The 15,007-nt window shown below is 40.2% G+C and overlaps 1 protein-coding gene across 1 annotated transcript in view; it reads left to right on the top strand.

The window, feature by feature from the left end:
* Positions 1-15,007, top strand: part of klhl17.L (kelch like family member 17 L homeolog) — a 54,375-nt gene continuing 39,368 nt past the window's right edge. The window contains exon 1 of the mRNA XM_041569331.1: positions 1-143. Within this exon, the coding sequence (XP_041425265.1) occupies positions 84-143 (60 nt within the window). The 5' untranslated portion in view covers positions 1-83. The remainder of the gene's footprint in view (positions 144-15,007) is intronic.

Here is a 15,007-nt window from a genome sequence, read left to right as displayed (position 1 = left end):
CCAGAAGTTTTCTGAATACGGGAGACTCCTTAAATCACTGACAGCTGGTGAGGGAAAAGTGTGTTTGTGTTTGAAGCACCAGGATGTTTCCAAGATGGCAACGACCACCTCCCAGGAGTGAAGATTTTTCTTCCCATTCCCTGGTTAGTGCTGGGGTTTACAATTCAAAGATAATCAAAGACTGGTTGCTTTTTTCCCTTGCTTTTGACAAGAAATAATAATATTGAGAGGCTTCAATTTGCATTGAGGGATTGGTGGCAGATTAAACGTAGCATAATCATCATTTTTGAACGGACAGACAAACATTTATTAAACACACAAGTAAATGATCTGTTATCCCCTTTTTGTATGGGAGAAAATCTGATTTAATTCCTATGTAACTATGCCTGGGACTACTGTAACTATGTGGGGTTGGCTCTTACAATCAAACATCATCTACAGCATATATACAGCATTTATGATTTCTAGCATTACCTTCCAGACTGAGGGAACAATTATTTCCGACTTAGTAAAATTGGTATGTAGATTTGTACATTGTGTGTGCATACATTTAAATGGGATTTGTAATTTTCTCTGATTTATTGCAAGCAGTAGCAATTATTAAGTTGTAATTATGCTAATTCTATCTAACGCCACCCACAATGAGGTTTTTCATTTTGGGTAAAGGTGTGCTCATATAGCCATGTACTCTACTTATAGAGTTTACACATATTCTACATTTGATGTTATACACATCTCAGGGGGCAAAGTGAAATCAATAACTTCAAAAAACATGAAATGGGTGTAAATGGTACTCCAGCTTTGTATGGAGAAACGTAACTCTCTGAATACAATAAAGGGAACTCAACCACCCCCCACCAAACCCATGTCCCATTCTCTGCACCGTTTATTATATCAAAGGTGTCTCTATTTGTGAACCTGCAATAAAAATGCAGAGTATAGGTGGTCATAGACATAACAATTAGGGCTCTTACACACTGCCTATCGACAAAAGACTGATATTGGCAAAAGACTTGGTTAGATTGTAAGGCCTCTTACACACTGATGTTTTTGCCTGTGCTCTCCTGCGTCCCAACCTGCGTTTGCCGCTTACATGCGTCTGTGTTATTACAGCCCCTTCAAAATAATTGGCTGCGACTACTCCTGCACTACCCTGCGGCCAGAAGAAATCGCGATTCATGGGAGCACAGGCAAAACGGCCATGTGTAAGAGGCCTTACAATCTATTCTAACCAAGTCTTTTGCCGATATCAGTTGGCTCATCTCCCATCATACACACGCTGAAACTTCATTTCATGTGCATCTGTGGAGATCACAGGTGCCATCTTCTGTCCCTGTGGATCCTCTTCTGTCACTTTGTTGACATGGAGCGTGTACCGTGGGAGCTTGTCCGGGATCAGCTTTAACTGCACAGGCTCGATTTATTCTGCATGAGGTGCAGAGCACTACCAGACAGTGGTAGTTTTCCCTGACTAAGCACAATTTTGCACCTGTTAGTGCTCATGCCCTTCTTTCCCCCACTCTTTGTATATAACCACTTATTTGTATTATGAAGCTGGTTAAATCGAAATACACACCTTTAAAAATAACTTTTAATTAAGGAATTTTTCCTAGGCCCCATTGACTTGGAATGGTGCAATGGATTAAACAGGCTCTGTGGTGGTGTAAAATAACAGTGTACAGTTCTGGCGTGAATCAAAATATACACTTTAATATATATTGCTTTTACCTATGTAATGGATTTGGCTTGCATCCGACTGCTACTAAAACTCATTACATAGTGTAACAGAAGGCTGAACAAAATATTGAACTCTCCACAAGAGATTTCACTATATACCAAACCAAACCTGAACACCAATTTGCATTATCTGGGGTGTCTGGGGTCCATCACCTCAAGCCCCCCCCCCCGCTACTACAACTAACCCCTCCTGCCTGCGAGCTGCCCCACTGTGTACCTCTGAAAAACAATCCCCGGAGGCAGGCAGTGGGGTCTACAAGTGCCAAAGCCCAACAGGTTTCTTCTGTTGTCCTGCTGTCCAGTCCAACCAGTTTTCATATTCAAACACAATAGGCAAATTGTATTAACAGTGAACAAAAAAATGACCTAAAATTGTTACATACAGAACCCAGAGCTTTAAAGCCAAATCCTGAATCTGGTGTTTTTCTATGCAGCATGTATCTAAACCAATTACTCAAGATCTGTGGCATGAGGATGAGAAACACCCAGATGCTTTGGAAACAAAACAATTTTAAGCTGGTGTGGCTCCCCATTAGGGAGTCTGAGACTGAATGTGTCATGGCCAAACATCACTGATCATTGTCCTTATATCCTGAAGAAGGGTGGAGTGTCCCCCCAAAACATAGATGTTGTAGTTTCAGTAAATGGGTCAAGCTCCCCAGCCAAAAATACTAAGTTTGTCCGGTCACTATTTCCTGTTCTACATCTGTCACTATTGAACTACTGAAGTTGATGTGGTTGTGGAGATGACAGGAGCCTCTGAAGGGGGTTAGTTCCTCTTTTTAATAATGTTTTGCAAGACTTATTTGAAAATTGTGCACTTTGTTGTTCAATGATACAGGTATGGGATCCGTTATCCGGCATCCCACTGTCCAGAAAGCTCCATAGACTCTATTTTATCCAAATAATCCAAGTTTTTTTTTAAAAAAAATGATTACCTTTTTCACTGTAATTTCAAAAGAGTACCTTGTACTTGATCCAAGCTGAGATATAATTAATCCTTATTGGAAGCAAAACCAGTCTATTGGGTTTATTGAATGTTTACATGATATGCTATTAGGCTTAAGGTATGAAGATCCGAATTACAGAAAGATACGTTATCTGGAAACCCCTGGTCCGAGCATTGTGATAACAGGCCCCATACCTGTATTAGGAATCACTTTGAAGTTCAATGCCCTATAGAAGAAAAAATACTCAGCCTATGGCCTTGTGCCTTTTTGTGGTAATGGATCTATTCAGTTGGTATTTAATAGTCTTGTTTTACCTATAACATATCTAAGAGGAAGTGCAAGTCTTCACTAAACAAATGTTCCCAGTAGGGGATATATTATATCTTATACTTTAAAATGAGTACATTACTCTCTATATCACTGAATGTAATAAGTAAGGGCAGTCATCACATGTCCATATTAGTGCACTGAATCACTTTGCACATAGTACTAGACGGAGACAAGTATGTGTTTTTTATTGTTCCATTTCTGGAATTATGTTTTTACTTTGGGTAATGATTTCACTTTGTACGTGAACATAGAGTGTAGGTGGATTAGATGCTTGAATCAGACATTCCCCCCACCTTACTGCTTTAGGGGAATATAATTTAGAAGCAGGGCTTACATTCACTTACATAATCTATCATCATGTCAGTGAATATCTTGAGATACTGTAAGTGTCTTGCTGGCACAGGGCTGAAGGCTAGCCTGATGTACATTAGCAGCTTGCAGAGGGAGCATGTGCTTCAAAGCAAATGCAATCAGCAAGTACTGTTAAATTGTATTCACTTTAGATAGGAGTAGGAACAGTGTAGTGTCCAAAGTAGTTATGTTTCTTCAGAACCTCCCAGAAACCAGTCAATGTTCTGCACTATGAAGCTGCCATTTTGGGTGTGACTTTTCACTGGTAGCCTTTATTTCTAGCAGCTGCAGAACTACACGAGGGTTCCAGTTTGTCATGTAAACCTAGTAATTAGTAGGTTTCACTCTTTCAGTAATTGTCATATTTTACACCCTAATCACAACGTGCTGCCGAGCATGTTATGTTATTCCATTTTGTCTTCTGTGCATCCATCCCAACATGCATTACTAGGTTGATTGGTTCTGTTAATTTACAATTGGTTTTCATTTTTTATTATTTGTAGTTTTTGAGTTATTTAGCTTTTTTTTAAGCAGCTCTCCAGTTTGCAATTTCAGCAATATGATTGCTAGGGTCTAAATTACCCTAGCAACCATGTATTGATTAGAGACTGGAATATGAGAGGCCCTGAATAGAAAGATGAGTAAGAAATAGAAGAAGCAATAACAATACATTTGTGGCCTCACAGAGTATTTGTCTTTTAGGTGAGGTCAGTGACCCCCATTAAAAAGCTAACAATTAGGCAAACAATTAAAAAGCTATAAAAAAAGAAAAAATGAAGGTCATTTGAAAAGTTGTTTAGAAACAGCCATTCTATAACAGGCAAAAAGTTAGCTTAAAGATGAACCACACCTTTAAGGTGGTAGAACCACTGTCCTATGGAAACATGCAGTCTCTTGTGTTGTTTCTTTTGGGTGTGTAGAGAGAAGGCTCATGTTCACTTTGTCAGGTTACCTGATGAAAATGAAGAACAACTCCTTTACAATGGTATTATCTTTACTATGGGTTTGTATTCTGTTGGATAGAAATCATTTGCAGTATAATAAGAGAAGAAAAAAGTTACTTCTCCCTAAGAGAATGCTGGTTCCTGGTTGGTCTCGCTTTCGTCCCTTTACCATTTGGAATTTTAGAGAGGTTCCTTAACCTGATTAATGACAGAGTTGTGTGACTATTGGCCCAGCTAGCCCACTAGGCAATCTGTTTGCATGTTAAGAACTACAGCATTCTAAATTAAAGTAGCTCTGTACGTGTTGGAATTCCAGTGACTTAATGCTGTTATTTGTGCCTCTAGCAAGCATGACATTGCTGCTGTTCCTGCACCTATCCTAAATGTATGTGTGCCAAAGTGATCCGCTTGTATACCTGCTACTTCCAGTACCTAATGCCTTACACAATGCCTTAAACTGGTATTTTGATAATTTTGCCAAATTTCAGATAAACAAATAAGTTTGTGAGGCTTGAGGGCACAGAAACATATATTCCCCTCTGCTACTGGGCACAACTTACATAGGGTTGCCTTCAGAGTTAGCCATAATCCTCTGACCAGTTGATTTGTCTTGGTCTATCCCCCTCTCCTGCCACTCCTGAATTTGGATTTACAGCATAATAATCATTTGCTGCTCTGTAATGGTAAGTCTTTTTTTTTTTTTTTTTTTGGTGGGGCAGTCTAGACATCTTTGAAATTAGGGTCAAGTAATACTTTAAGCTTTCAGCTAAAATAAGCTATACCTGCTAGTTTGGATCTGATTATTTGCTCTTGATGCCTCTCTGGTGCTAATCTATTGCTGCCATTATTTCTGAAGGTGGTCACACACACATATTATCGTACCAAACAAAGTATGAAGTTTCATACAATATTCGGTGAGTGTATGGTGGGAGATGAGTCGACTGATATCCGCAAAATACTTTGATATCGGTTGTCTCATTGATCGGCCAAGACACAAATTTTGATCAGGCACCTTTGAAGGGAAGAGATATTGCTGAATCGTCAGATTGATAATTGTTACATGTAAGGCCACTTTAAGGGTTATGGCACAAGACCAGATTCTGGAGATTATTCGCCCGGGCAACTCATCTCCCCAAATCTGAGCGTGTGCCCTGACCCTAAAGGAACACTAAACAATTTTATGTAAATAATCCTTTCTACCCACCTCTAATAACACATCTGGCCTTGATAGGGTTAGCAATCTTTAATTCTACACCTAAATAATGACATAAAATCCCTCTTCTGCTCAGTTTCCTGTTTCATCCCTTTCTACTCATAATATGCTATGCATGCTAGGTTTTGGGTGTCATCTTGCTTATAAGCTTTACTAAAGAAGTGCTCCCATCTGGATGTTGATGGTGCATTTGCTATAGTTTTGTACTCTAGGGACACATCTCATCTTGAGCAGTATGTTTTGCTGTATACACTTAAGGACCAGTTACCGTACTTTACTAATGTAATGAATGCTGCCGATGCAGTTTACTAATTGCATGGATCACACTAATTGTGCAAAATAAGGCTTGGTTGGTTACCCAACTAAACTGACCAAAACTCAAATGCTATCACATTTGTTGTCACTGCCTTGTTGGTCAGAATGACCTGTTCTTAAAGGGGTTGTTCACCTTTGATTTAACGTTTAGTATGATATAAAGAGTAATATTCTAAGACAATTTGCAGTTGCAGGATTGTTAACCTTTAAATGATCTTTTAGTATGATGTAGAGATAGACATTCCGAGACAATTTGCAATTGGTTTTCATTCTTTTTTTCATTATTTGTGGTTTTTGAGTTATTTCGATTTTTACTCAGCAGCTCTCCAGTATGCAGTTTCAGCAATCTGGTTGCTAGGGTCCATATTACCCTAGCAATCATGCACGGCCATGAATAAGACACTGGGATAAGAATAGGAGAGGGTCTGAATAGAAAGATGAGTAATAAAAAGTAGCAATACATTTGTAGCCTTACAGAGCATTTGTTTTTCGATGTGGTCAGTGACCCCCATTTGAAAACTGGAAAGAGTCAGAAGAAGGCAAATCATTCAAAAACAATAAAAAATAAATATATGAAGACCAATTGAACAGATGCTTAGAACTAGCCATTCTATAACATACTGAAAATTAATTTGAAGGTGAACCACCCCTTTAAAGCACCTAAAACAGCCCCATGTGGCATTACCCATAAGCCTATCCTACCCTAACCTGCCTGGTTCAGGCAGTACCTTATTTGTCTGGGAATATGGGGGTGTGAATTTTTTTTTCACTGGCAACCTTTATTTCTTGCTAGTCCAGTTTAATAGGCTGCCCTGGAAATTGGTAGTGTTTGCAATGTTTTTCTCTCCCTCTCAGTAATTGCCATATATTACACCCTAAACACAATGGGTGTATTCTCTTCTTGCTGTTGGATAGCTTTATATTTCGATTACTCCCTCTAGTTTTCCCTGTCTCTGTTCCTAGCATGCATTATTACAGTCTGATGTAAGGTCAATTTAAGGTGACGGTGTTCTGCAAAAATCACTTCCAAGAATCTGATTTAAAAAAAAGGAACCGCAGAACTGCCAGCACACGCCATACTAGCTAGATGTTTAAAGGGATGGTTCAAACTCAAATGCTATAACGTTTGTTGTCACTGTCCTTAGTGGTTAAATGGACCTGCTTTTAAAAGGGTTGTTCACCTCTGAGTAAACTTTTAATATGATGTAGAGAGTGATATTCTGAGATAATTTGCATTTGGTTTTCATTATTTGGGGTTTTTGACTTAATTAGCTTTTTATTCAGCAGCTCTTCAGCAATTTCAGCAATCTGGTTGATAGGGTCCAAATTACTCTAGCAATCATATTTGAATAAGAGACTGGAATATGAATAGAGGAGTGTCTGAATTGAAAGATTTGTAATAAAAAGTAGCAATAACAATACATTTGTAGCTTAAGGGTTAGGGCACACCTGGAGATTCGGGAAGATTGTCGCCCGGCGACTAATCGCTTCTAATCTACTAACCTCCCCGAAGTGCTTCCCCGTGTCTTTGCCGGCTTTAATGAAAAAACGCCTGCGCCAATGCACTTGCGGTGCTGCGATTTCCCGAAGTTGTCCGAAGTTTCCTCACTAGTAAACTTTGGGCATCTTTGGAAATCGAAGCGCCGCAAGTGCATTAGCGCAGGTGTTTTTTCATTAAAGCTGGCGGAAGACGCGGGGAAGCAGTTCGGGGAGATTAGTCTCCCCAAAGAAGAGGCAATTAGTCGCTAGGCGACTCTAGGTGTGCCCTTAACCTGTCAGAACATTTTAGATGAGGTCAGTGACCCCCTTTTGATAGCAGGAAAGAGTCAGAAGAAGAATAAGGCAAATCATTTAAAGGATTTTAATGGTGTAGTTTTTATTCCTAATTTACACTGTTTACACTGTAAATAATTTACTCTACCATTATTCCTAATCCAATAAGTGTATTTTTTTAGTTGTAATTTCGGTGTGTAGACAGCCATCTCAAGTTATTTTGCGTGGTCATGTTCTTTTTAAAAAGAGCCAGCACTTCATGATGGAACTGCTTGACAGGCTGTTGTTTCTCCTAATGTAATTGAATTGGGTCGCAGTGGGACATGGGTTTTTACTACTGAGTGATGTTCTTATATGTACCAGGGAACTCTTATCTGGTTACCTTCCCATTGTTCTGCTGATGTGTTGCTGGGGGGAGGAGGCTGATATCTAGGGTTGCCACGTGTTCGGTTTTGACCCGAACTGTTCAGTTTTTCTAAGGCCTGTTTGGGTCTCAATTTTCTGTTTCCATGTGAAACCCCGAACAATAATCTGGCCAATAAATGAAAACCAATTAATCAAAGATACTCACCTTGACATGTCTTAATTGTTATCAAGTGCAGTTAATTTCTTGTTATTACAGAAACCGAAATAAGCAAATCAATCAAAAAGAAGAAATATTTTTTCTTAATGAGCATTGCTGTATTTCAAAGCTTTCTGGAGGACAGATTTCTGTATAATAGATCCCATACCTGTAGTTAAAGGATTGATCTTACCTATGGGGCAGAATAGATAGAGATAAGGTTTCCAGACGTGTGCGTTTCAACTGGACATCTCAGTTTGTCAAAGGGCTGCCCATTCAAAACTGTTCGATTTAAACTGTTCCATTGCAAAAACTGGACAGAAATCCAGCCAGTTGCAATAACCCTGACCGGCATCATAAACTCTACGACATCATCTCTGATGTCACCCGAACATCACTATTCCGCCCCAATTCTATCTGTCCTCCCCCTTTGTTTGGCTTTAGCCACTGGCAAAGGTAGCAACCCTAGTGATATCACTCTACTAAAGTGTGACTGAAGTTTATCAGAGCACAAGTCACTTGACTTGAGGCACCTGGCAAACTGACAATATGTCTAGCCCCGAGTAAATAAATCTGTTTGCTCTTTTGAAAAATGGATTTCAGTGCAGAATTCTGCTCGAGCAACACTATTAATGGAGGCATTTAAAAACAAAACATGTTTTCCCATAACAGTATCCCTTAACAAATACTATAAAAAAATATATAACGAAGAGCAATTGAAAAGTTGCTTATACCAAACGTTTAAAGTGAATAACCCCTTTAAAGGAGAAGTCAACCTGTATGGGGAAAAAACCCTTCCCTCCCCCCCTATGGCAAATGCCTCTAACTTGTTACTCACCCCCAGTGTTGGACTGGCCCGGCGGTGCATGCACAGTAGCTCCATAACAGCAAATAGCTCCAACTGCACATGCGCCGGAGAGTCACAAAGTTTTCAATTTTTTTTGGTCATTTGACTTGTGCCTGCACTTTATGAGAGAAATGCTTTCTGGCAGGCTGCTGTTTTTCCTTCTCTATAATCTACTTTAACGGGCAAGCACTATTCTTCTCAGTGTAACTGAATGTGTCTCAGTGGGACATGGATTTTTACTATTGAGTGTTGTTCTAAGATCTACCAGATTTCAAAATTGAATATAAAAAAAATCTGTTTGCTCTTTTGATAAATGGATTTCAGTGCAGAATTCTGCAGGAGCAGCACTATTAACTGATTCAATTAGATTTTTTTTTTCCAATGACAGTATCCCTTTAAGTGAGCAGAGAAAGAGTAATAGCACTGAGAGTGGCCCCTCTTCTATGGTTCATTGGTGGGTCCCTGATATAAGGTTTTTTGGTGGGCCCCTGGTGTCCTACTCCGACACTGGAGGGAGGGGGGGAGGTTTTTCCCGAACAGGTTGACTTCTCATTTAAGGTGGCCCTGTCATATAAACCTGTATATGAGAGGACTCTGCTTGGCAGGACTGGGCGCTGCCATTGATTTTTAAGGTGGCCGCAGTACCACTGCCCTGTGTAAACATACAGCTTCTAGTACCGTTTCCTTTTGGCGTGTCGAGAGGAGACTTAATCTGACATCATTATCATCTCCCTTTTGACGAACGAGATGTTTCAGTGACAGACATTTGGAAGCAGCCCGATTATTAACAATACCCGGAATCCCAGTCCGTGGTCACAAAAGTAGAAGGAAAAGGGTGGAGCGTCCTTAAGAGAATGTCGCTTCCTGGTTGGCTGAGATTTGTGTCAGTTTCAGCCCCGGACCATTTGGTATTCTAGAGAGGTTCCTTTCCCAGAGTAATAACAAAGAGCTGTGTGTGGCTCTCGGCCCAGCTATGGAAACTTAAGCAGCCTGATAGGCGATCTCTTCTACAGACATGTCAGCTCCCCCCGTGTTGTGCATCCAATGAGCTGGACCGAGAACCCCGGCAGGACTTGAGACTGAGGCACCGGGTATCCTCATCACTGTGTGAGAGCCTCTCCTGCAGCCATATGTCTGTGAGTATTCTAAGCACATTATTAACCAGTGCCTCCCTGCAGGGATGTGTTTAGTTCTATTGCTCTTTATACTACATGTTATATACACATAAGTGCCTGTAGTAAAGGCCAGTGCATTGTTTATTGTAATTATCATAGTCCCTATCTCTGTGTATCTATTTGATATCATTCTTTTATTGTTATGTATGAATTAGTTATTACTAATTATTTTATTACACTATATACACACTAATGTTCAGTGAACCCTTCTCTCTGCCATGAGGTGGCAATATATTTGCAATTGATCCTGTAGCTTATGTAGAGAATGGTATGTGAGCAGCCGGGTAGTCTCTGCAGCCTGGCACCCTTTCACTGTGATTAGTAATAGGGCAGCTCTGTTCTCTCTGCAGTTGTTTTCTTAGCTCTGCTGCAGTGACAAGCAAGCAGCACCCTCTCCCCTGCAGTGGAGGGACAGTCATACAGAACCCCACCACAGAACCTCACTAACTCACTCTCCTGCATAGCTCTGTTAATATTGCAAAAGGCACGTTGAAAACCACTGCAACGATTAGATCTTAGGTCTAATCGCCTTCTCCAGATGCTGTAGTGCAGAGGTTGCTCCAGGACCTATTACAATGGAGGCACCTTGATGCAGAACCTGACTTAAATCCTTAAAAGCAGCGGGGTTCTAAATTCCAGAACCCGATACTGTCATTTTCTTGTAATAGTATCATTGCAGTGAAGACCCTGACCCGGCAAGTGTGTTATACAGAACTTGGCCCCGGGCACCGTAGTTTAGAACCTGCCCTAATCATTCAATGTAACTGGAGACCTGTAGTACAGACCTTGAACTAATTGCATCGAAGCACTTGGAGCAATGTAGCACAGACCTTGTCCAGTCACTGTCCTGCAGTAGGGATGCTGTCATGCAGACTGTCACCTAGTCACTCTGTTGCAGTGGTGGGACACAAAAATGCTGCATGATCCATTCTCATTGCTGCAATAGGGAGAAAGTAGTACAGAACCTGACCCATTTACTTCCTGTACACAATAGGACAGGACCTGTCCAAATCAGCTCAGTTTAGCCAAGAGAATTTGTTACAGAGCCCGGTCCAATATCTGTCCTGCACTTGAGAATGTGTTAATTAGACAGTGGGGACACTTTAGTATAGACCTTATCCAATCATTCCCCTGTAATCAGGGCAAAGAAACATAGACCCTAACCTGATCATTCACCTTTTATAATAAAATAAGACTACAGACCCTAAACCAGTGCCCCCACCCTACTTTATGGAGATAATTTAGTACACTGCTACTATGCTAAATGTGGCCCTGGGCAGAAGTGCTAGAACACTAAGGGGCACAAGAGGAAGCCCTTTAGGGCAGAGACACAATGCTATTTTGGGAGATTAGTCGCCCAGCGACAAACCGCTTCTGCTTCTTCGGACGACTAATCTCCCTGAACTGCCTTCCCGCCGGCGATTTACATTCTAGCCGGCACTCTGAACACTTTGTTTTAGGAAGTCGCCCAAAGTTGCCTCACAAGGAAAAAACGATTTTGGCAAACCAAATCGATCGAGTGCCATCCCACCGACGATTTACATTCTAGCTGCGGGAAGGCAGTTCAAGGAGATTAGTCGCCCAAAGAAGAAGCGATTTGTCGTTGGGTGACTAATTTCCCGAAATAGCATCGTGTGTTTCTGCCCTTAGTGTTCATTCACAAAGCAATTCTGCTGTGCTCTGCTAGAGTGAGGTGCAGAGCACACCTTCCAGGGGGCACAGGCCAGTGAACTTGTGGGACTGGATGACACAAGGTAGGGGAAGGGTAGAGGGCCAGAGGCATGAGGTTGTCTTTGTGACGCCCGCCTCCCATCCATAATGAATACAGTGCTGTTTGATGCAGGGAGGGATGGGGGCACAGGTCATTCCTGTCTGTATTTCCTGGCACAGGTGGTAAGGACAAGGCTCTGTTTGTCCTCTGCTGCCTCTTAGCTTTTCGGAAACAGATCACAGAGAAATGCAGAAATTCATGGACAAAAGAAGGCAGTGTGCAAAGTGCAAATAAATGTTTTTGCTCACTGCCTTCACACAAGCAAATGATCCCTATAATCTACTTTAGGGGTCAAGCTCTATTCTGTACCTCCTGATTATCTTTAGATGTATTTTCTTGCATTGGGTGGTGGTAATACATTACCTTGAAAATAATGTCACACTGTGTTCTTTTAAGAAATTTTGGTGCCATGTTTTAAAGCAGCTTGAAAACATATCACTAAATGACCCTTTGATTTGTATAGTAATCACCTGAAAGGGCTTATGTGAGCGCTTGCCAGATGACACTTGGCTGGAATCACAATGACTGCTTTAACAGGTGCCACTCCAAGTCCCCTGTGTGCCATTACCATTATTTTGATTTATGGGCTTCTGGTCTAGGTTATACATTGTTTTTCAAAGCAATTTAATTACAGAGATTTTGATTTTAGCTTATATACCACACCCCAAAGTGTGCCTTGTTCAAACACCCATTCTTGTTTTCATAAGTTTGACCTATCATTCTATGTTGTGATTAAAAAAGAATCTGATGTGAAATGCAGACAAAATTACCCAGGCCTATAAACATAACAGTGTAAGAGATCATGTCATGCCCCTAGATTGACTTCTGTGATGACCTGTAGCTACTGAGACACAGTGATGCCTGGCATAAGCAGGATTTATTCAATGTCTTTCTAAACAATACAGTGGATTATAGTGGGTCAATAGTATGTGATGCACACAGCCCACATAAGTATTGTACTCTTAGTCATGCACATTGTTTATAAGATCAGCACTGAGCTGGATTACAGAAAGAAGCAAACTAATTCAGAGCAGCATCATTTTCCTTACTCAGGAAATAGAAGCCGTCTGTATTTTCACAAGGATTCCAGTGCTCTTCAGGTAAATCTTATTCTTCCAAAGAAATAACCAGGAAACCCTGCAGCAGCCATTGAATCCAAAATAGGCCTTATACCATGTAGATTCCTGACCATGCTGGCTAAGAATTTGTATGATAAAATTTCAAATATTAAGCCATAAATGAGAATTCTGACTTTCTCCTTTACTTCTGCTGCCTTATTTATATATGTTGTATTTATATATGCGGGACAACAATATTGTGGTTGGAATACTATGTATTTATAGCTTATACTTGTGTCATGTTTTTTCCCCTTTTGTTATTTTATCTGTGGTTTAAAAGGAGCTGGAACTCTTAACTGTATGAAAGGTAATATTTTTCAGATGACAAAAGACAGTAAAATTATTCTGAAATTTACTTGGGAAAGCTTTTTTTCTGTGGGTAATGGGGCATGCATAATTATAGTTGGGGCATTATACTGTACTGACCAAGTGCATTTACAAAAAAAATACTTGCAAATTGATTAGAATAAGGTTTATTTTATGTCTGAGAAATGCCTGGTAAAACCAAGCCAGCATTTTGCCATTTCCCAAGAACATATGGTCACTAGAGGGCACTACCTCATTTGGATGGGACACGGGGACCAAACAGCAATGGCCAACACACCCTATTCCTATGAGAATCTATGACCGTGATCCCCAACCAGTGGCTTGTGAGAAACATGTTGCTTACCAACCCCTTGGATGTTGTTCTCAGTGACCTCAAAGCAGGTGCTTATTTTTGAATTCCTGTCATGGAGGCAACTTTTGATTGCCTAAAACCCAAGTGTAGTGCCAAACAGAACCTCATTTAGGCTGCTAGTCCACATAGGGGATGTCAATAGTTAATCACAGCCCGTAATTGTGACCCCCAGGAATTATTTGCATGCTCGCGTTGCTTCTTTTTTTACATTTAAACGTGGTTCATGGGTAAAAAAGGTCGGGGATACCTGATCTATGGAAAACCATCTCCCTATGGCCACCCCTCAGTCTTTATTTATCTGACTGGTGGATAGGATGTTTTGACAGCTGTTGTTTTCCATCAAACTACAGCAGCTACATTAAGCTCTATAAACCTTAATGTCAATGGATTTGATTTAAAATACTGTCACATATCCAACCAACATAGAATCAATTGTGCCAGCATAAAGATACCATCATGCTGATGATTGACATTTAATGGTTACAGTTTCTGATTTGATCTATGCCACACCACGTGTTTACTGGCAACATTTGGGCAAGACCAGATCAAAAGACCATGCTTAAAATGTGAGGAACTTGTTGAAAAAATTACAAACATCTTATTGGTCTGGTTTAGTTGTCTCCACTATCTGAATTAATTTGCTATAAGGAAGCTGTTTTTATCACAAAACAGATTGTTTACTTAATTAAATTAGACAGTATACTCAACCCAAATTAAATTTATTGGGCTAATAATGGGCATAGGTTTATTATGCCCATGGGCTTAGCTACAAGGGACTCTACCACAGCCAGGCTTTGGGACTTAAAGGTGGGTAGTAGTCACAAACAGAAAAGACAGAAAACACAAGGTAGACGAAACAATATTTGAAAGTTGTTATATTTACAAGTTATTTTTGTACTGTAAGATAAGAGCTTTTGATAGTCTATGGAAACTATTTTTTCACCCCAACAGTCTAAACCATGTAGCAGTTAGTTTTTACTCCTATTAAAACATACAGTTATGCAGATGATTCATACTTTGTGCAGAATAAGAAATGTCCACATGCTCTGCTGATTTTCTATGGGAAAGCACACTTAAATTAATCCGTACTTGAAAACGGTGTATTGCTCCTATTAATATTATTTCAAGTAGTTCTGTTCTAATACATTTGTACTTCAGAATAGTGCATATACAGCATTTAAATGGTAAGCTGATTCTTGGCTTCTACTACTCACAATGACATTATGCAGATACCCCCAAAGC

The sequence above is a fragment of the Xenopus laevis genome, chromosome 7L (genome assembly GCF_017654675.1).
Source record: "Xenopus laevis strain J_2021 chromosome 7L, Xenopus_laevis_v10.1, whole genome shotgun sequence".
Classification (NCBI taxonomy): Eukaryota; Metazoa; Chordata; class Amphibia; order Anura; family Pipidae; genus Xenopus; species Xenopus laevis.
Note: the sequence above shows the minus strand (reverse complement) of the source record. Positions and strands in the feature narration are given on the sequence as shown.